General features: G+C 40.4%; 1 protein-coding gene and 1 long non-coding RNA gene across 5 annotated transcripts; one reads left to right on the top strand and one right to left on the bottom strand.

Annotated features, from left to right (window-relative positions):
- The first annotated feature begins 1,577 nt into the window (after nt 1–1,577).
- LOC138359270 (uncharacterized) lies at nt 1,578–5,877 on the top strand. Its single transcript, XR_011225894.1, has 6 exons — nt 1,578–1,732; nt 2,803–3,023; nt 4,212–4,265; nt 4,717–4,774; nt 5,112–5,173; nt 5,735–5,877. It is a non-coding gene; the product is annotated as an uncharacterized lncRNA (long non-coding RNA).
- On the bottom strand, nt 5,189–21,511 carry LOC138359269 (uncharacterized). Of its 4 annotated transcripts, none has more exons than XM_069318394.1 (4): nt 21,214–21,511; nt 19,799–19,987; nt 15,383–15,482; nt 5,189–5,802 (listed from the first exon to the last, which is right to left on the bottom strand). In XM_069318394.1, the coding sequence occupies exons 2-4, from the start codon at nt 19,876–19,878 to the stop codon at nt 5,662–5,664; spliced, it is 321 nt and encodes a 106-aa protein (XP_069174495.1). In that variant the 5' UTR covers nt 19,879–19,987; nt 21,214–21,511; the 3' UTR covers nt 5,189–5,661. The 4 variants fall into 4 exon arrangements, 2 of the variants coding, with proteins under 2 accessions (XP_069174495.1, XP_069174494.1); XR_011225892.1 differs by lacking the exon at nt 21,214–21,511 and adding an exon at nt 16,730–16,893 and having other exon boundaries at nt 5,704–5,802; nt 19,799–20,140; XM_069318393.1 differs by lacking the exon at nt 21,214–21,511 and having other exon boundaries at nt 19,799–20,199.
- Nucleotides 21,512–23,549: the final 2,038 nt, after the last annotated feature.

Here is a 23,549-nt window from a genome sequence, read left to right as displayed (position 1 = left end):
TATTGTGAGTGCACCAAAGGAAATATATCTTGTTGGAGGACAAAGATATATCAATTCTAAAATAAGTTTCGACTCTCGCTCGGGCGAGAGATAGCGCGACTCTCGCCCCATCTATTGGAGATTCTGTTCACCTAATGACCCAAAGCTACTCAAAGCCTCCTAGCATTACTTAAATAATGAAGAAATATGGTATATTTATTCACTATAATGTTGGTGCTTAATGCAGAACACGAGAAAACATATATTTACTATAAAATAATATACTTCCATTATGAAATAAGTAAATATGTGGCCTCATAGGAAGTCAACGTCCAGGTGTCAATGTTGTGGAGCGACTTATCCAAGATATATTGTTGTCTGGAAAGTGTTTGTTGGCATATCAACCTTCTGTATACAGTGATCCAGTCGTCGCACTTCTCTCCTTAAATGATCGCAAATTTAGTTTATTATATTAACAAGTAGAATACGTATTTCTAATAATATCTAACATAAATATCCAGAAAATATTTAAGACTTATTGAAAAATACATGTCTGGAAGTTAAATCGACTTCATAGAACAATAGTGTTGGTCTATACTAATTGTTATTCGTTAGTATGCGTTCGCTACTTAAAACATTTACTGTACTGATGTAAAATCTCCCATGTCTCTTTGCACATGGAACACCGAACCTTACACACTCTCTGATATATTGTTTAATTAATAGAGATTCACTAATAAAGCTTATAATTGTATATGTTATCAAAAAGGCATAGATAAAGTCGTTCTTACGTTTTAGTCACAGAGATTAGATATTAGTAAAGTAAAGTTCATTTTATTCAGGAAAGTACATAAATAGTCGATTTACAAACATAATATTGGATTTATAGATAGAGCTAGTACATACAATACCTATAGCCACTAGTACGCATAGCGTTTCGGGCATATTATTGAGAGAGGAAAGATATTTATATTTAAACAATTTTTTTTTTTTTTACCGACGCTCTCCCTATTGATGAGAACTACAACCTAATGAAGATAAATGTTAATTTTATGTAGATACTGTAATAAACGAAAGTTTTTAATGTCATCAGAGAAGCAGAAATATAGGCAAATTTTAACTCCCTTGTCATAAATATAACTGAAGTGAAAGCAAAGATATATGCATTTTGATAGTTACAAAGACAGCTCTTTAACAAGGGTGGAACACGAACAAGGGGAACTTAGTACCCAAATGAGCCACAGAGATATTAGAAATAATTTTTTCAGTGTCAGAGTAGTTAACAAATGGAATGTATTAAGCAGTGATGTGGTGGAGGCTGACTCCATACACAATTTCAAATGTAGATGTGATAGAGCCCAATAGGCTCAGGAACCTGTACACCTGTTGAGAGTCGGGACCAAAGAACCAAAGCTCAACCCCTGCAAGCACAAATTAGGTGAGTACAACTAGGTGAATACAGCTGAGGGGCGGGACCAAACAGCTGAAGCTCAATTCCCTACGCATAACTAGGCGAGTCCATAGGAATTACCGTTTGTCCTGGCGCCATCTATGTTTTGACAGCAGTACTACTAATGTTCCCACGTTGTGTGATGATCGCTATATACGGGTGTTACGGTCAGTTGCTCTTCTATATATGTTTATGGACAACGTAGGTGATTTGAGGCAATTTGCGGCCAGAGTGAAATAGTATCCACGCGGTGAGTGATGGAGGAGGATATATACTGCTGTGTACTCGACCAGCGGGTGAGAGGTAAGTTATATCGAACAATTATGGGGAATAGATGGGTTATTTTAAGCGTAGAATGTCAGGTAACCGGTAACTACACAGATGGGGTAGTGTTTTTTTAAATCTTTATTTACTAAAGTTGAACATTACATTATGCCTTTAGCTGAACAAGTCTACTGGTGGGGGAAGTAGACGGGTTTTATGAAAGTATTTTACCTAAATATTTGTATTTGGTTAACTAGTTCAGCCGTTACCAGGGAGGGTGTTCCTTTAATCTAATCTAAAAATTCTAGCCGGACAAAGTGATTAAATAAAGAAATTGAATAGAACGAAGTGGTTTGCCAGGGTGCTTAACATTTAGTTTAGTTCACTTACTATGCAGCCCATGCTTAAAGAATGCAAGTTGATCATATTGAATTTACCGTAGTTTTACTGCATTTAATATACCGTTTTTACCCTATTTAATTATGTCGGGTAAAGGCCGGTCGTGGAAAGTTCCTAATATAGCAAGTTTTAAAGGAAAAGTTTGAGTTAACTGTAACGCTTAAGTTAGTGACCAATTAGCTTAGTCTATTGTGAGGAAAGTTACTAGAATCTAACATTGCAAGTGCCATTTCTCTACTCTTTTTGAGAACATGACTAGATACATGAATCGCATAGTTTTATTACTAAATGTTCATGGATTAGGTTGCATAGTTGAGGAAATAGTGATAAGGTTTGTGATTTTGTGTACCTTGACTTCGGCAGAGATTTTGATAGTGGCGCAAAATTGATAGGGGCTCGGATCATTGGGAATGCTGACTGAAGTTGATTAGGTCATGGCTATACCAAAGGAAATTAGTATAAATGGGGTTAAGTTGGGAGAAGTGTTGTAAGTAGTACCTAAAAGCTCTCCTTGGACCTCGGTTATTCCCAAGATTATGGTTTAGACCGCAATAGTTGCAGAATTGGCAAATAAAAAATACCGATGCCCTATATAGTTTTGAAATGGTTAAGACTACCAGATGCAGTTTAATGCTGACGAATGTAAGGTTTGGGGGCTAGGTAAAGATGAGATAGGTGGTGTAGATTGTTAAGTGTTAAATTTTTTGCAGGTGGTAAATTCTCCCCGAGCTGGCACTGCTCTCCAGCCTGGGATGTTGATTGGTTAGTCTTCAACTGCCTCCCAACATGGTAGTGAGGTCCTGAGCTGACATGCAGTGAGGAACGTGGAAAGCTTCCTGAATTGGCACATGGTATGCCTCCCTTTCAAACCAGCAGCTGGCACAAATGTTCCAGCTAACATCAGAATAGTGGATGAAGCCCACACTAAAATGTAAGTGGTACAGTAAATGGACACCCCCCCCCCCCCCTCCCTTTTGACACTGAACAGTTGGGAGGAAGGGGAAGTGTGGCTTATAGTTCTATTGCTACAGAGTCTTTTGCCATAAGCCAGTGGCAGTGCCTATTGGCACTTGCTATTCAGAATCTCCCCCTTACATAGTTAATTAAAAACGAAATGCTGTAGACAAGGATAACTTTTGAAGGGGGCAACATTTTCGTTGCCATCAAAGCACATCAAAGATGCTCTGAGCTAACTTCCCCTAGTCATTAGTGAATGGTGGCCAGTAACTCTCTAGTAGGAACTTTACTGCCATTAAAATCTAAGCAGAAAGTGTACACTTCTGCTGTATCTGCCAGTTTGCTATAAATTGAAATTGGCATACTTGTTCAGCAACTACTTGCCCTCTTGTACCATGTTACTCAACCATAACATAACCACCACACCACCCATTCTTCTAAAATAACATCCCATATGATAAAAACTTCTGCTTTTAATAAATATTTCTAATTTCAATATTAGTTGGCTTGCATGGTGTATTAATCATTCCTTTGGCAGAACTGCAGCTAAATTGTTCCCACATTTAATCCATTAACAGTACTGTATCAGGTTCATAAAGAAATTTATAATAAAGACCAAGTGTGGTCATGAGTGCTGCAGATGGGGGAGATAGAACCTTACACCTGCAGAAGTGTGGTGATAACTGGAGAGAATATGGCCTTGTATAGTTGCTAGTGTAATATTACTAAAATCACATTGTCTTGGTAGTATAGTTGGGTTAATTATGAATTTTCAGACTAAAGAGCTTGGTACATAATTCAACAGAATAAATGTCCCCCTAGTAGTAAGCAGTGGTTGCAAAAGAATAAGAATTTGTATTCTTTACTTGCCCGAAACGCTACGCGTACTAGTGGCTGTACAAGAATGTAACTCTTGTATATACTGTATCTAAAAAAAAAAAAAAAAAAAAGTTCCAGAAAAATGTTCATGACTAAAGTTGTTGGAAAATAAAATTTGTATAGGATGTTGACTTGAAATGACTATAGCTTTGTAATTAATAAATTTGGGACAACAAGAGTGTGCCATTTAAAACGGCAACTGTTAAACTGGTGGTACAGGTATGAACAAAATAACATTGCTATGCAAATAACTTTTTAGTAATATTTGCTGTTCACATGACAGGTTGTGGAAGGTCCTGGCAACAAAGAGCTGCAGGAAAATACTTTCAGATCTACAGTAAGTAGTGTTGTGTACATTGGAATTAGAGGGTAGAAGTTAATTGCTAAAAACCTATTAAATATTAGGGTATGGAAATTGAATGGGTATGGAAGTCTAGGCTTAGGCTAGTGGGTACCATATCTGCAAGTTTAGTCCTTTCAGGAATGTATTGAATAGAATGGTATGTTGAAATTGTGAAAATTGTAATGTGGGGCATTAGATCTTAAACAGCATAGTTGAGGGTGTTTTATTAATAAAATTTTAATGAAATGTCTTGTTTAGTTAACATTAAATGTTTGTTAAATAAGCTTTAATCTATAAATGTATAACACTGTTAAGGGTAATCATGAGTCAAATAAAGTTAATGGCAGGAAAAGTTTTGTTCTAAGTGATGGTATTTTTCCCTTGAAAGTAAAAAAACATATTCAATGTTTACTTTAGCTTGGTTTTAAATTTATATATATTCCAGAATGTGGTTTGGAAAGTCCAGAAGTCCCTCTGTCAGTTAATTGCATAAACAGAATCAGGTGAGTTGTAGTAAAGGTTAATCTGAATAGATTTGCATAAAAGTAAAAAAATAGTAATAACTTAAATATAGCATTGGCTAAAGATAAATGTAAATTGCCATTGAAGTGCAGTTGTGGATAGTTTCTCAAATGACATTTACTGAAACTTGGCAAATTGATGACATATATATTTATATTGCTAAATTAGATCTTTACTACTGCTACTAGAATATGTAGGAAAGGTAAATTCCTTAAAGAAATTTTTTACATCTGAATTTGTAAAGTACTGAATGCTAATTTGAAAAGTAAAGCAAGATTGGCTTTAAATCTGAAATTAATTTGTTGAAATATTTTTCAGGTGAAAGTGATTATGATGCATGGACTTACTTGGAGTGAGTCTCCTTTACTCTACAAAAGTGGGTGAGTTTGAATTTGATGTTTTAGCTATATCAATGACCTAATCTTAATTCTCTTATCTAGTCCATTGATAGGTGTGTAACCATGTCCTACTGTTACAACCCACAGGGGATGATGCAGTTTGTACTGATCCTACCCCATTTCATAAAAGGGGACCAGGCAGTCCTGCAGATTTCCCTGGCTTGGCTTTTTCAGAGCTTTGCTCTACTACCCATCTAATAGATGGACTAGATTTGCATAGGTTTAGGGACCCTTAACAATGGTTACATTGTTAATTCTCACAGGGCCTGTTTGCTGAATGGGTGGATGCATCTAAAACTTTAGTGCCTGGCATGCATTGTACAGTGCTTTCAGTAAAGCATATGTACAATGTGTTGATGGCACTAAAGTGGTGGATGTAATGCACCCATTCAGGGAACAAGCTCTGCACTAAAATCAGGCTCAGCAAGGCCTATCCCTTCCTCTATCTTAAAAGATAGGCTGTTAGGATTTTATGGGCTTATTATTAGGCATTGGTGATAATAAAAGTAGTGTCCCTGTTTAATGTTTATTTTTCTTTTACAGGTGATTGTCTCTGGAGTTGTCTTGGCCTTTTGGATCTTCTGTTCATCTAGGAGCATCTGTCCCACAACCTGAAACAGTAATAAATATTAGATGTATTATAAATACTATATGTAAAACTTATTAAATAAAACAATTTTAATAACTACTTTATATACCTTATCCTGAAATTATGCTGGAAATTGTTTACTACTATTGATGCAATGTTTAAACATCTGAAATTTTTTTACTTTGAAAATAAATACTTGGTAAAATTTACACCTATTTGTAACTAGTTACATAAGTGCATGCGAAATGCATTGAAAAGATGTAAAAGTGGACTACCTATTCAATTTACATAAACTGACAAATATTGCAAATTAGTCTGAAATATTAAAGTGGAAGAAACTTGTCTAAATTTACTTTCAAATATGAAAACTAAAATAAAGCTATGCAACACCTAAGCTTTGTACAAATTATGATTAAATTAACTAAAGATCATTGTTAAACTTACAAAACATTAGAAAAGTGACACTGAAAACCATGTTGTATAGATGCTTCAAAGTCTTTTGTAACTGATTAAATTTAAGCTCTTAAATGATTTGTCTGCCAAACTTCAGATTTTCTGAAATATTTTACCTAGAATAAAACCATCGTTTGAAAGGGCAAAACAGATTACTGTCAATTAGTTTGACCTAACATCTGCAAGGTCCTGAAAGAATGGAATTTTTTTTTGTAAAACTTTGTTTGCTAAAAACAAACCCTGCCTAATGAACCTGCTCATTTTTTTTAGAAATGGTAATTGCAACATTACCAAAGGCCATTGTTTTAATAGCCAAAGTACCAAATGAAAGACCAAGAAGCAACAAATAGGTACATGGTAGAAAGAACAAAAGAATGGTTACGAGGACCCTTTCATTTGTTAAAGAAATGACTGGGGAAAATGCTGTCATACCACAAGGGGTCTTAACCCTTGTCATATACATCACTGACATTAATCTAAATATTACCAACCACAAAAATTGCTGATAACATGTTATAAAGAATATAATATTGAGGCCTTAATGCAGGTTTCTAACTCTACAAATAGTAACAAGACTGGCAATTTCTTAATATAAAACAAAAAAATCCAAGACCTTGCACGTGAGCCAGAACAATCCATATCACTACCACATTAAAATGAAACAACAATGAAGGTACGGTAATTACCAAAAGAAGGCACCAAACCGGGAAGGCCATGTAGCACCATCAAAGTGCGAAATAATCAGAGGGCGCTAAATATCACCAAGAATGCCAATACGAGAACAAAAACGCATAAGGGGAACGATATCAAAAGTAACCGATTCACCTAGAATTCTATCGAGGGACAAGTGACTGCGAGGGATGGTAGGAAAGCAAGACACACGCTCATCCTGGAAGTCAGGACATTCAACAAGGATATGCACAACTGTAAGAGGGACAACGCAATTCGGACAATAAGGAGCAGGGCGGCGCTCCATTAAGTGACCGTGGGTTAAGCGGGTATGACCAATCCACAGCCATGCCAAAGCAGTGTCCCACCGCCGGTTACGGTGGTAAGAGGAAGGCCACGGGGACACACTAAGTTTGAGAGTACGCAGCTTGTTACCAACAACAGAGGACCAACAACCCTGCCAACGGGGAAGAATGAATAACAGGATAAAAGTCGGAATAAGGAATACCTTTACGGGAGATGGGACAAGAACGGATAGCTTCCTTAGCGGCAGCATCCGCACGCTCATTGAAACACCAATATGGCTGGGAACCCAGCAAAACTCTACTGATTTAAATTTACTAGAAATAAGAAACAGCCAATGTTGAATCTCAATGACCACCAGATGGACAGGATTAAAGGACCTTAGAGCCATGAGGGCACTACGAGAATCAACTACAACCACAAAGGAGGAATGAGAAAGCAAGAGACGAAGAGCATAGAGAATAGCATAAAGTTCTGCCGTAAAGACGGTAGCCTCCGAAGGGAGGCGACACATGTAAGTACGGTCAGGAAAAACAACAGAGTAGCCCACACCATCCGCAGACTTAGACCCATCAGGGAAGATGGAAATAGGGTGGGAGTGCGAAGAAAAGTGCTCAAGGAAGAGGCTTTTCACAATTGTAGGAGGGGTAAAGGCTTTAGTAATACAAGTCAAGGACGTACAAAACTTGGGAAGGGGGACTTTCCACGGAGGTAATGAAGGAACAATACGAGGAGAAACATTAGTAATATGAACAGAAAGAGAATCCTGTAAGCGAGATAACTGGACAGAAAGTGGGAGACAATGAAGAGGAACAGGAACCACAGGAGGAGGAAAAGTCAATGCACGACAGAGGCGAGAGGAAGGATGTTGGAAGGACCGCGCAAGATAGCGAAGACAGTAGCGATCACGGCAGTCCTGAAGAGAGAGAAAGCCAGTGTCAACATACAAACTAAGGGCGGGAGTCGAACGAAAGCCACCAGAGCCGAGACGCAACCCAGTATGGTGCAAAGCATCAAGATGGCGAAGAGTAGAAGGAGAAGCAGAAGAGTATGCAGGGCAACCATAATTGAGTTTAGACAGGACGAGAGAGGAGTGCAAATAGAGGAGCGTGCGCCTATCCGCTCCCCAAGAAGTATGGGAGAAAACCTTAAGGAGGTTAAGGGCCTTAGAGCATTCAACTCGGAGGCAAGAGATATGGGCTGACCAAGACAAACGAGTGTCAAAGACTAACCCCAAAAGCTTCGCGGAATCCCTGTACACAATGAGATGACCATAAAGCAACAACAATGAAGTAAAGGTCCTTTCAGTAAGAATCTATCATTCACTGAAAGTTGCTGCAGTTAAAAATAAAAGAAAATACAAGTCCCTAGAAATAAACAAGCAACCTTTTTGACTAAGGAAAAGAAGGTAGTTATTCTACTGTATAAATCTAAGTATTCACTCAGATAACTGTATCCAAGCATAGAGGTTCCCCCCCCCTTCCCTTTCAGAAAAACATCTACTTTCGAAAAAGTTTAACATTGGCCAACAAAAATGATTCCAGAACTAAATTGCCTAATACCAGGAACAACTGAGAGCCATGACAAACACTGCAACCCTCTCCTACCCCCAAGTCTTATGCTATTTATGATCCAAGGTAATTTGAGATACTATACTGTACTTCCTACAGACGAGTCTAGTGAGAGGGTGATCTCCTGGCGATTAAATTGAAGCACGATACAGGTGTCAACGAACATCAGTCAGCCCACTTGTCAGCACAGTGGATAACTAATGACATCATAATCTGCAGTGTTGTATGCCTCCCTGTGGCCATTTAAATCAATAAAACACAGGGTTGTGGCAATGTTTACAGCATAAGGCAAGGTATAGAGGAATCCTGGAATGCCATGTAATGTGTAGTCCTTGAATGTGCTTTAGGCAACCAAATTGAATAACAACATTTCTGGTGTTCGGCTATATAATCCGAGTTTCTCATTCGGTATAATGTTTTAAACCTAAATAGGAATTCACTTTAAAGGTCAATTTATTTGGAAAGTGCTAACCAGATTCCAAATTACTGAGCTCTGAAAGTACTACAAGGCAAGTTTAACCGAATGAGTTTGCCTATCCATACCCCCATGAGGTATGTGACAACACTGAATAAAGAAAGGGTCTTTGAGCATTCACCGTGCAGGTATTTGACATGACCAATATAGCCAAGTGTTAAAGATCATTCTAAGCAGTTCTGCACAATCCATATACTATCAATTAATATAATTGTACAATGGTGCTTGGTGGATGATATTTCCTATTAAAACTCATTGGACAACTGTTTGTATTAGACATTTTAAACCTACAAATGGTAGCCCTAGATATCGCACTACAGTATTAATTACAAGATGAACAATGTAAAATCAATACCACAACAGCAAAGGATGACGGCTTTTCAACAACCGACAAACACACAGGTCCAACACCAGCCATCCCGAGAGAGGACGTCCCAAGCATGTACACCCCACAACTTTACATCACCTTTGCTACCTCACGCGAGCACGCAACAGCATGAGGATGCCATACTCCCAAACCAACTCCATGCACTTTGAGGCTTTAACAACTCAACATTTAAAAAGTTGATTTAAAAAATCAAACACCTGAATTTTTCCCTAATTAAATTTACTAGGGAAATGCACACCAAGCCATGAAACTTACAATGAAGATGAACAAACTACACACAACTGTCACCAAACTTCCACATACCACCCCCCTCTCACTCCTGCCCTCCCTCCTTAGGTGCTCTGATTGGCTGAGCACCTGAGCCACCACCACTCACCTCTTGTTGTGAGAGCCTAAAGCATGTTTGGTTGCACTTTAAAAGTTCCCGAGTGTACTCGCCTAATTGTGAGTACCGCCTGCCCGGTTCACCATTTTGTTTTTCAATCTACCTCAATTTACCCCTTTACAGTCAAATATTATGCAAAATTCTGTTTAAGACTTGTCCCTTCTTAACTTAAATAACTGCTTTGGCCATCTGCAATCTTTCTAGGTGGGTAAAAATGACTCTTGAGGCCAGAAAGGACTTATCAGACGGCGATCATAACAATACGGTACACACACAAAATCACAACCTGATATACACCAAGCAGAAAATCCACTGGAGCTGTGAGGCGACGTAAACCCTTGCCCAAGGCACTGGCAGCTGCATACTCTACCACAGTATATTACTGACTTTGTAAAAGTCTTACAACCGGATTTCCCCATAAATCACAGCAAGTTTTGAGGCCCCTCCTTGAGTCAACGTCTTACGTAAGACCTACAAGCACTCGGGTGAAGGCTGAAGCAGTTCAACACCATATGCCCCAACTTCAAATACACAGTTGAGAGGCGGGACCAAAACGTGATTTTCTGTGTGTGCCTGAAGTTGGGGCATACGGTCTTGCTTCACCCTTCACTTTACCCTTCACCTGCGTACTTCAGGGGTTTTATTTAATACTTGGACTGGCTTCAGTAGGGCCTCCAGACTTTCTGTGGCTTCACAAGTGTCACGTGAATCCCCTGCATAGCAGTGGAACTGCCTTTTCCCTTCACCTTCAATGCCTCTGCACTGGAAGTATACATCTACACCAGCCCAGAAGAGTCATCAGTCCTGCCACCTCTCCATACCCCCCAGGGCCTGGCACGGCCTGGTACGACTCAGAGGCAAGCCGGGCGCCACTGCAAACTGGCAGTTTGTCCCCACAAACAAGCAGTTAGCCGCCTTCAACTGACAGTGGTACAGCTCAACACAAAGGCACCGCCAGCCACAACGAGCAGTTTGCTAGTTGACCAGATGTCCACCTCGTGTTGACACTGGATGAGTCATCACCGCCGGACTATATAAAGAGCGCTGCCTCCCTGGAGAGGCAATCTCTCCCTCAGTGCTCTAGGATCACCTTGGTGTCTCTAACCCGTCGTCCACTTCCAGCCAACATCATGTGACTGATGCCATGGTGGTATGGTAGCTGTCTTCAGAACACCAGTATATCTTCATACTTTTATTCATTGCTTATAGTTTATTTTTTGCATTTATGGTCATACTAACTTGTTCACCTTTGCATTACATGATAGTCAAGTATTGTCATGTGTTATTTTTGTTCATTACTATTTCAGTAAATTGTTTAATTATTTATTTGATAATTTTCATTTGTTTCCACCTGCAACTTACACACTGCAAGGCCAATAGCAGCATTTCTTTCATTTATGTGAGGGAGAGCCATACCATCTTGGTTCAGTATAGCTGTGATACCATAACCCGTCACACAAGATATCCAGTTGTAAGACTTTTACCATCAGTGGTGGTAGAGTATGCAACTGGCAATGCTTTTGTTACAGGTTCACTTCATCTCACAGCCCCAGTGGATTTTCTCACACATTTGAATACATGAAACAACTTTATTTGATACATTCCAAACCAAAGTACTGTACAGTACAGTAATTATCAAACCATCAAATGTGTGGGATAATCATAGTGCGCTAAATATCACTAACGTCGCCAATACAAGAACAAAAACGCATACGGCGAACAATATCAAAGGTATTGAATTTACCAAGAATTTTATCGAGGGACAATTGACAGTGAGGGATGGTCGGGAAGCAAGACACGTAAGTCCTGGAAGTCAGGACATGTAGAGACAACGGTTTGGACAATAAGAAGCAGGGCAGCGCTCCATTAAGTGCCCGTGAGTTAAACGTGTATGACCAATATACAACCTCGCCAGAGCCGTTTCCCACCACCGGTTACGGTGGTAGGAGGAAGGCCACGGGAACACACTACTCTTAAGAGCACGCAATTTGTTACCAGTAACAGAAGACCAACAACCCTGACAACGGGCAAGAATGGGGAAATGAATAACTGGGTAAAAGTCATAATAAGGAATACCTTTACGGGAGATGGGACAGGTGCGGATAGCTTCCTTAGCGGCAGTGTCCGCACGCTCATTTAAGAACACACCAATATGGGTGGGAATCCAGCGAAATTCCACTGTCTTAAATCTACTGGAGATAAGAAACAGTGTTACGATATATCGTATCGTGTTATTTCATCGCATAAAGGCACGATTATTTAAGTCATACGTTCATTATTACACGAAGAACGAGGTTAACAACCATGGAGGTCGTTAACTGTCAGCACGGTATGGCTCGTCCGGTGGCGGGAATTTCTGTTAGCCAATCAGAACCACCGGGCGAGGTAACGTGTGCTGGCCGGAGCATGTGGAGAGACAGACATCTACTCCCCTCCATTGAGTCAACAGGCTGTCGTCGCGTTTGGATGTGTGACCAACGGACCCAACTGTTAGTGTGCTCCACCCTCATGAAGGAAGAGGACCTCGAGGCATGGTCGACGTTCTTGAAAGTTATGGAAGATAACAGCTTTGAGATTTAGAGGTCGGCGTGGAGGTGACGCGCTGATTTTCCTGATAGCGGTACAAATTGCAGGAAAGTAGATGATTTATAAGTGGGAAGATCAATCGGACAAGAGACGACCGTAGCTTGGTCGTAGTATCTCTCTCTCTCTATATATACATTTAACTGTACTTGTGTACAATGCACACCTATATTTATACATGTAAAATATTGTATATAAGGTGATTAGAGATATATCACAATATATCCATGATGAAGTTTTATACCATCTTATTTTCTTGTCCTTTGTCAGACCTCAGCACAAAGTGTGTCGCACCTGACAACAGGTCCGGCTGAGGCTGACACCTGTTCAGATTCATGTATCCCGTTGTAGTACAACGAAGCATTAGGATAAGCATTTCAGAATAAACCTAAATTAAATGTGTTGGGTTGTCAACAGTTCGATCCCAACACATATGGGGGCCTGTCCGGGATTGTTTTGAGCAAGACACACTGTGTACACTTGCAGCACCCATTGCTAGTCATCTAGGTGTCCAGCCAGGCAAAGTTTTCATCATGGATCGTGTCCAAGAATTTATAACAAAAGAGGACCCATTGATTTTGGAGAGCTGTACGAAAGAACAGCTGAAGCAAATCGCCGAACACTATGAGATAGAATTAGTGTCGACTAAAGTGGTCTATATGAGACAAGAACTTGGAAATAAAGTAAGGTCTCGACGCGAAGACGTCGGAGTGGTAGGATTAGATGTGAGTGCAAAGGAAAGTGGGGAACAAGATAATGAGGAAGTGTCTTCTAATTCGTCTCGTAGGAGTGGAAGTTTAGAATATGAATTGGAACGTTTGAAACTGGAAGCTCAAATTAAGAGTGAAGAGAGACAGTTTCAGTTAGAGAAACTGAAATTGGAGAAAGTGAGACTTGAAAGTGAGCAAAAAACGCGTATAGAATTAGAAAAGGAGAAAACGAAGCAAATAAATTTGTGGCTGCTCAGAGGCGAGAGCGAGAGGTACACTCGGAGAGCACACCTATGCCTGCAGCATATGATCACAAGGCACGTGAAAAGGAGGTTCTGCAATTTTGTCCAGAAGAGTCTTGAGTCTTTTTTTGAGCATTTTGAAAAAGTTGCTACACTAAAGCAGTGGCCAGAGGAGGATTGGGCCCAATTGGTGCAAATAAGATTGACTGGGGCAGCGAGAGAGGCCTATACCCAGCTCTCTCTTGAAGATTGTAAAAATTACTGGACTGTGAAAAACAGCGTATTAAGGTCATTTCTACTGACACCTGAAGCTTACCGGAAGCGGTTCAGAGAAATGGTAAAGACACAAAGGAGCACATACGCTGTAACAGCCAGAGATTTGGAACGTAGATTCCAAAGATGGAAGATTCCAAAATCTCAAAGCTGTTATCTTCCATAACTTTCAAGAACGTCGACCATGCCTCGAGGTCCTCTTCCTTCATGAGGGTGGAGCACACTAACAGTTGGGTCTGTTGGTCACACATCCAAACGCGACGACAGACATCTACTCCCCTCCATTGAGTCAACAGGCTGTCGTCGCGTTTGGATGTGTGACCAACGGACCCAACTGCTAGTGTGCTCCACCCTCATGAAGGAAGGATCCCAATGTTGAATTTCAACTACCAAAGGATGGACTGGATTAAAGGATTCTAGAGCCATGAGGGCACTGCAAGTGTCAACTACAAACACAGAGGAGGATTGACAGCGAGAAAAGAGTTGATGAAGAGCATAGAGAATAGCATAAGTTCTGCCATGAAGATGCTAGTCTCCGGAGGCAGGAGACACAAAGGTGCAGTCAGGAAAAACAACAGAGTAGCCTACACCGTCTGCAGACTTAAGACCCATTGGTGAAGACGGAAATAGAGTGGAAGTGTGAAGAAAAGTGTTCAAGGAAAAGGTGATTTAGAACTGTAGGAGGGGTAAAAGTTTTAGTCATGTGGGTCAAGGCTTACAGAATTTAGGAACGGGGACCCCTCCATAGGGGTAAAGACGGAATAACACGAGGGGAAATATTGGTAACACAAACTGAAAGAGCATTTTGTAAGAGAGACAACCGTACAGAAAGAGATAGGTGGTGAAGGGGAACAGGAACCACAGGATGGGTAAAGGTCAAGGCATGACATAAGCAAGAGTGAGGGTGCTGTAAGGACCGTGCAAGGTGGAGAAGACAGTAGCGATCATGGCGATCCTGTAGAAACAGGACGCCAGTTTCAACATACAGGCTTAGGGTAGGTGTCGAAGGAAAGGTACCAGAGCTGAGCCGTAACCCAGTATGATGCAGTGTGTCCAGATGGTGAAGGGTAGAAGGAGAAGTAGACGAGTAAACAGGGCCATAATCGAGTTTAGACAGAACGAGAGAGGAATGTAAAGAGAGGAGCAGTGTCGATTAGCTCCCCAAGAAGTATGGGACATGACCTAAAGTTAGTTAAGGGCCTTAGAGCATTCAACTCGGACGTAAAAAATATGGGGCGACAAAGACAAACGAGTGTCAAAGATTAGCCCTAAAAGCTTTAGCAGATTCTTTGTACAAAAGGGGATGACCCCTGTTACCTAACAGTAAATAGGTATCTGGGAGTTAGCTGTTACAGGCTACTTCCTAGGGGGGTGCGTGTGTGGGAGGAAAAAAAATTTAGTAGTTAACTACTGAACTGCTCTGTCTCCAAATAACACCCTGGTGCACAAGAAATAAGTTCTTTCCAAAAATTTTTTTTCTCTTCTTATATTGTTAAAATGCAGAGTCTGATCACGGGGAAACTAAACAAAAAATATTGTATGTGACTTACTTTAGCTGCGATGGAGCTGGGAAGTTGAGCAAAATTATGGGCGCTGTGCGTTGGAGCGATGGGGGTCTGTCGGCCCCGCCACCCCGTGCGACGGCAGTTGCTGCGAATAAAATGTTGCGCAATTATTTTGAAGTTTCTCATTCATTTCTTCTTTTTTTTTTTTGCTGTAATATTATTTAAAAGTGTGTAATTTGTGGAATTTATATAATTCAAAGTATAGAACATCGCTATACTCAAAATTATGGGCCTCATATATGCGACATATTCTACAATCAAACAGTGTTTTTGCTATTATTACACTATATACACACATTGTATATCACATCTACGTATGTATTCACCATAACGATCCACTATGTTGGTATGGTGAGCCCAAAAAACATGAGTGAGCTGCCACACCCTGCCAGTCCTCCCTCCCTCCTCCAGCACATTACTCGCCAACATTCCTCCTCCCAAAATACTGTTATTGTGTTTATTACACTATTTACACACGTTATGTATAAGTATGTACATGTTTTATTCATGTACATACGTACATACTTGCCATCTCCTCACCTCTCTCTCTTGCCTACTTAATGCTCTTACTTCCCTCATCTCATCACAATCGACTTTATAATGGTCCAGGACGGATCGAAATGTCGTCGTCTATTCAATTTCCAGTGTGTGGTTTGGTCAACAATGAAATCTTCATGCAAGATCTTATAAAGAAAACCCCTAGAACGAGTTTTGCAGATACGAAAGAGTTTAAGGTGAGTAGGGGATGGTTTGAGAAATTTTGAAAAAAGACGTGGTATTCATAGTGTTGTGAGGCATGGTGAGGGTGCCAGCTCAGACAAAGTAGGGGCTGAAAGATTTGTTCGTGATTTTAAAGATTTTGTAGATACTGTATTGATGGATATATTCCACAACAAGTGTTTAATTGTGAGGAGACATGGCTATTCTGGAAAAAATTGCCAAAGAGGACATACATTACCCAAGAGGAGACGTCACTGCCCGGACACAAGCTAACTTGGGCTAACTTGTGTCAGGATAGGCTAACTCTTGTGCTGTGTGGCGATTTGAAAATTAAACCCTTGCTCGTGTATCATTCCGAAAATCGAAGAGTTTTAAAAAATATATAACGTGCAGAAAAACTGTGATGTAGAGTGGTTTGCCCTGCCATCAAAAAATATCTGCAAGAGAAAAGTTTGACACTAAAGGGCCTGCTTCTCGACAATGCTCCTGCTCATCCTCCAGACTTGGAGGATGCATTGATGGGGCCACTTTTTTTTTTTAGGGATATTCCTGCATGGGCCCTAAGTTTCTGGCTAATGAACCAATGACATGAAGGAGGAGTTTTCAACCTACCTTGTGTTAGGGGTGCAGGGGTCAATAGGCTGAACATAATGTCAGGAGCAAAGGGGGGCGTTTGCCTCTTCAAACACAATTGTGACCATCTTCATCTCTTCGAACTATCCTAAATGCTCTCTTCACCTGTCTGACCAAATTGGGTGTCCAGACCACCTTTGAATCTGAAATTGTAAAATTAATAGCAATTTCAGAATATTCAGTCCATTTATACTAACAAAATTATACATACAGTACTGTAATTGAAATTTTACAGTATGATAAAGGCAATTTAGCAACTTTGTTAAAATGCACATGGGGGAAATACATGAAAATAGGTTAATATTGTTTGTAAGGTTGATGGGAAATGTTTATTACTTTTATGATTTAAAAGATGTATAGCCCTAATACTCCATCCTGGGTGCATTCCACCAGGTAATGACCACAGCAAAAGTTTTCCACGAAGCTCTATTGTCACACAAACTTTTCACATTTTCAAACTTGATTCATCTTTTCCCCCTCCCCTCGTTCCAGGGGTTTTCTTTAAAAGGTCTTCATGCAAATGCCTTGGTTTCTCACAAATGATGGCCTCTGAAATGCTATCACCTGCTAACTCCTTGTTGTGTATCCAAATTAATAAAAACTTTTAACATCCTCAAGTGTTTGTGTTCTTTGTTACGGGATTGTTGATATGCCTTTTGCCACTTTAATGCTCATAATGTCCTTTTTCTTAGCAAGTACAGTGCATATAGTTGACATAGATTTGTTGTACTGCCTAGCTAGTTCAACAACCTGTGCACCATTTTGATGTTTATGAATGCTCTCTTGTTTTTCCTCTATGGTCATTCTCACATGTGTTTTCTTGGCTTGAACCTTACCACTGGCTTTCTTGGGACTCATGGCAAGATATATCATAACAAATTTTATGTTCAAATAGCCAAAAATCCCAAAACAAATGTAATGCTTTACAAAGAATTCAGGCGCGATACTTACTAGGCAGGAGACACTGGTAAACTGAGGCACGATCACCATGCCACCACGCGCTAGGTCAGCCCATACGTATATCAACAAACTTCTTTCCCGAGGCAAAGTTTGTAACCCGATTCAAATTTTTCGAAGAAATTAGGCTCGTAACCCGAAAAGTTCATAAATATTCATTCGTAAGCCGAGGTGTCACTATATATAACTAAAAAATTAAACTCAGGATTACTTTCAACCCCCACCCCTTTTGCTCTACTCCATCGCCACCTACCTTCACCCCCCTCTATGATGTACTCTTCCATAGACACCTACCTTTGCCCCCCTCCTCCCCTCTACTCCTCCATCATCACCTACCTTCACACCCCCTCCCTTCTCCTCCTCCATCGTCACCTTCCTTTCACCCTCCTCTATGATGTACTCTTCCATAGACACCTACGTTCACTGCATATAATGCTCCCCTCTACTCCTCCATCGTCACCTACTTTCACCCCCCCTCCGCTCTACTCCTCCAGGGTCGCAGACAATTTCACGAGCGTGAGAACTACGAGTTCTCTAACCACTCTCACACTCCTACTCTCTCACCAGTGAGGGGGAGGGAAGGAGGGAGGAAATGAAGGAAGAAAGGTGGGGGAGAGAGAATAGGCAGGGGGGAGGAGGGCCTAGATACATTTCTTCCATATAGATAGGTAGACTGAGGGAGAGCTGCTTGCCAAGAGCCCTATCAGACAGGCTTCCTATTCCTCAACCCTCCCTAATATGCCACATCCTGGTCAGGACAACTTGCTCAATTGTTATTCTTGGTGTGACTCGAGAACTGACCTCGAGGCGGGGCATGGGCATGGATTATCTCCCTGGGGCACGCACCTCCCTGCCCCAGCTCTCTCTCTCTCTCTCACATAATCTATCAAGGGTCTAACATGAGGTCATTGTGCCTACCAGAAGTGTATATGTCCAAGGCTGGCCACCTGTCTGGACCATTCAAATGTATAAACACGTAATTAGTCTATTAAAATTATATATAGTGCTACAATTATAAATTAATTTGTTCATGGTCATTCGTTTATCAGTATTTTAATATGAGGTATATATACGCATGTATGTATACGTTGACGTACACATATATGATTATGATTATGTGTAATCATATACAGTATGATTATATCTAATGGAATGCATTAGTAAGTGATGTGGTGGAGGCTGACTCCATACACAGGTTCAAGTGTAGATATGATAGAGCCCAATAGGCTCAGAAACCTGTACACCTGTTGGTTGACGGTTGAGAGGTGGAACTAAAGAGCCAGAGCTCAACCCCAGCAAGCACAATTAGGCGAGTATATGAACGAATGCACATGTACACTTTCAAATGAATTAAGATACCTTGAGATACACAATGACTTAGTTTAAATAGTTTAAACACATTATGGTACTGATTTTGACATGCTGATGTCTGGAAGGGAGAGGGGGTGTGGGGGGTTATTGTCTGAGGTGGAGGACCAGAGGAGGGGGTCAGTGGAAGGATGGTGGCTGGAGGGATGCCATTGTTCTAATGGTTATGAAAACAATTATTGATGGCAGGAATTCAGTGGGTGTGTACTTCACCCGCACCATCACCATACTGTGCCCTGCTACAACCCCCCCCCCCACTCCACCCATGCTGTGCGGGGCGTATTACACATTATGGGATAACCGACTGTCTGTCCATTCCTGTCTGCTCGTTATGCTGCCCTTCCTTTTGAAAATTGTCTGCTTTATCGACTTCCTTCAAGACCACACGTTAGCCTCTTATCACGCCCTCTTACCACTCTCAGGGAGCCGGCTCTTCTATACAATAGTTACCACTCAGTCCCCAAGGTGAAAGAGTGTCCGGGCATATGACTTGTTACGTGTACTTATTTGCGATTCGTTTGGGCTGTCACGTGTGGTGATTAGTGTTGGGTAAGGCTAGGCCAGGTCAGGTCAGACTAGGCCAGGTCAGACTAGGCCAGGCCAGACTAGGCTAGGTAAGGCTAGGCCAGGTCAGGTCTGGTCAGGTCTGGTCAGGTCTGGCTATGCCAGGTCAGGCCAGGCCAGGCTAGGCAGGGTGAGAGAAGTAAAGCTGCAGGTACTTACGTTTCCGAGAAAGTAGCGGCGGTAGCATATTGTTGATTTAGATTCGACGACATCCTGAAGCTAGTAGGTGGCGGCCTCATCGCTCTCGAACTTGTTGTTGTTGTAGGGGATACGAGGCACACCCAATATCCCCCTTACATTGATCACATCGCACACTAATATTTTGACTATTTCGGACACCAGATTTGTCTGTTTCGTATATGTATAATTGTTCAATATTAAAACCACAAATGAATGCTCTTAACAGTTACAATTTTCAACTTAACAGCCATATAGTTGGCAAGAACGCCGCCCGCCAGTGCAAATGTCTCAGACCCTGTTGGAATATAACCAGTCTGTCAATCGGGTCAACCCAAGTGTTGCGTTTCCATGCGTTTCCAAAAGGGTCACCCATGTTGGAATCGGTGAACGCCCTAGTAATATTGTTGAAAACATCTTAATAACTTATTAAACCAAAGGTCTTTTTATGTCAGAAGAACGGCAGAAACTAGATCTATATATGAAAACTCTTTCAGGACAAAATATAAAGTAAAACTAAAGATATTTATAGTTGTATAAAAGTTGCATTTTTCATCGGTCGTAGAGCCGGAAATCCGCAATATTCATCTCAGAACAATGATTATTTCACGCAGAATCGTTAATAAACCTAAGATTTTTATACGTCTCAAGAAAGATAGAAACATAAATTTACTTTAATCTAGTTTTACATAATCTAGTTTTACTTTAAATTTTGTCCTGAAAGAGTTTTCATATAGATCTAGTTTCTGCCGTTCTTCTGACATAAAAAGACCTTTGGTTTAATAAGTTATTAAGATGTTTTCAACAATATTACTAGGGCGTTCACCGATTCCAACATGGGCGACCCTTTTGGAAACGCAACACTTGGGTTGACCCGATTGACAGACTGGTTATATTCCAACAGGGTCTGAGACAGTACACATGTCCACATCCCAATGCCCGCCCTTCCAGGACTGGGGGTGCGGGGGTGTACAATAAACTATACCCACCTCCGGCGGCAGCTTGTCGAAGGCGGAAGTGTAGCCTAGAGAATTTGTCATGATAATTAGTGATGACTCTTATTTTGATTATGGGTCCGTAATCCAGTTAAGCTTTTATTCTTAATTTATATTACAATGCTGGTAAAATACACTTCTTGATGATGAGTATGGAGTACAAATGAACTCATCGTGTACCCAAGTTCAAGTTCAAGTATGTTTATTGAGATAAGCAATAAATACATCTCAAAGGGATAGAGTAGCTTAGGCTATTTCAACCCCCCTCTAATTCAAATCCCTCAAGGGGCGCACAAATACTGTGACTACAAATAGACAAATAACATTACAAGAATCCAAACAAGAATTGTGTACCCTATACTCACAGGATGAGTATAGGGTACACAATAAACTACCACTCACATCATGGGTATGGGTTGCACAAGAAACTATCGCGCAGAGGATGAATATGGAGAGCAAAGTAAACAAAGATTCACACGATGAGAAAGGGTTGCGCAATGTCCTATGACTCACAGGATGAGTATTAGCTGCACAATAAACTACAGGTCACAGGATAAGTATGGGTTGCACAATAAATTACAGGTCACAGGATGGGTATGGGCTGCACAAACTACCGGTAACAGGATGAGTATGGGATGCACAATAAATTACGGGTCACAGGATGAGTATGGGTTGCACAAACTACTGGTAACAAGATGAGTATGGGGTGCACAAACTACTGGTAACAAGATGAGTATGGGGTGCACAATAAATTACCGCACAGAGGATGAGTATAGGGTGCACAAACTGGTTGGGTAAATGGAAATGGTTGGGTACATTTCCTTTCACCTAATGCGACTATTCATGTGTCCGGACACCGGCGATTGTGTGGTATTGGCTATTTATTTTACCATAACTTTGCATTCATTTAATAATTATATTAAGATATGTTTTCCTTGAAATGTAGTTACATTATCGTCTACATGTCTTTATTCTGACATAAAGACCTATGGCGTTACTTTGCATATATGCAAAGTAATTATAAAATTGATTGGCTTGTGTGGAGGCCTTCACACTCCCTGAGCGAGCCATCAAGTAACTATAAAAAGGCATATATCTTCACTTTCACTTCAGTTATATTTATGCCAAAGTATTAACATGCAGCTTATATTTATGTCTTTATGATGACATAGAAAACTTCGTTTATTACAATATCTAGATTAAATTAACATTGATCTTCGGAAGGTCATAGTTCCTATATCGGTAAGGAGAGCATCGGCCATGAAGCCTTGTTTAAAGTATGAATATTTTTCCTCTCTAATAAGGTATAATCTCTGTGATGGATTCACAAAAACTATTTTATATCTGCCTTTCTGATAACATATACAAATATAATCTTTATTTGTGAATATTTGTTAATTAAGCAATATATCAGAGGGCGTGTAGGGTTCGGTGTTCAATGAATGAATGCGACGACTGGATCACTGTGTACAGGAGGCTGATATCGCAGCAAACACACTCCAGGCGACCATATATCTTGGATAAGTCGCTCCACACAATTGTCGCTTGGACCGTCGACTTCCTATGGCGTCACCTCTCACATATTTACGTCTCATTTCATTATGAAATTAGATTATTTCAGAGTAAAAATAGGTTTGATCATGTTCTACGTGTAGCACCAACATTATAGTAAGTAAATATACCATATTTCTTCATTACTTACGTAATGCTAGGACGATTTGTGTACTTTTGGGTCGATTTGGGTAATTCTATGGACCGGAAAAAACTAATAGCCCACCGATAGGAATGAGACGCAACTCTGGTGAAACACCCGGGAAACCCACAAGCCCCAATGGCAGGCTATGGAGTGGATGGAACATCATCTAAATCATCTAGCAGAGCTTACTCAAAGAGCATGACATGTACAAATACAGACATACATATTATAATACTATTTGATCTAAGTAAGGAACTAGACCATTGAAGATGGGACAACTATACTCTGCCACTACTGTAGTCAAAATATTTTAATAAAGTAGAGCCCCACATTATGGCCAACTGGTCTGAACCCAAAAAATAAGGTTAGGAAGAAACAGCCAGAATGCGAGAGAATTTAATTATGTCAACAAAGTTGAACTGGAGACAACTAGGGTGTCGAATAGAGTCTGAAAATGAAATGATACACAAAAACAAGGCAACAAAATCAGTAGTGGAAGGGGGAGTAAAGAGCAAAGGGAAAGGAAACATCTTCCTGAAAATTGTATATACAGTACCAACATAGATGGAGTGAGGTCAAAAACTTTGGAGTTGCAAGAAATAATTCAGCTTAAGGTCCCAGATATTGTCGCATTATCAGAGACGAAACTCGAAGGAAATATATTAAATGAAGTCGTATTCCTAAGGGGCTATTCAGTTTGGAGACGTGACAGGAAAACTAGGAAGAGAGGAGGAGTGGTTGTGCTGGTTAAAGAACACCTGAAAGTAAAAGGGTTAATACTTGAAAACCCTCAAGATATTGACATAATGGCATTGCAGGTCTGGAATTAGGATGATAAGCTGATAATTTTAAATGCCTACAGCCCACCAGCAAGCAACACATGGACAAAGGAAGAACTGGATGACAAACGAGAGGGCCTCATAATGGTCATGAGAGATATTATTGTATAAGCAGATAAAGATAAATCACGCCTGTTGATACTGGGGGACTTCAATTTTAAAGCAATAGACTGGGAGGCCTATGAAGCAAGAACGGAAGACTC

The sequence above is a fragment of the Procambarus clarkii genome, chromosome 90 (assembly GCF_040958095.1).
Source record: "Procambarus clarkii isolate CNS0578487 chromosome 90, FALCON_Pclarkii_2.0, whole genome shotgun sequence".
NCBI classification, from domain to species: Eukaryota; Metazoa; Arthropoda; class Malacostraca; order Decapoda; family Cambaridae; genus Procambarus; species Procambarus clarkii.
Note: the sequence above shows the minus strand (reverse complement) of the source record. Positions and strands in the feature narration are given on the sequence as shown.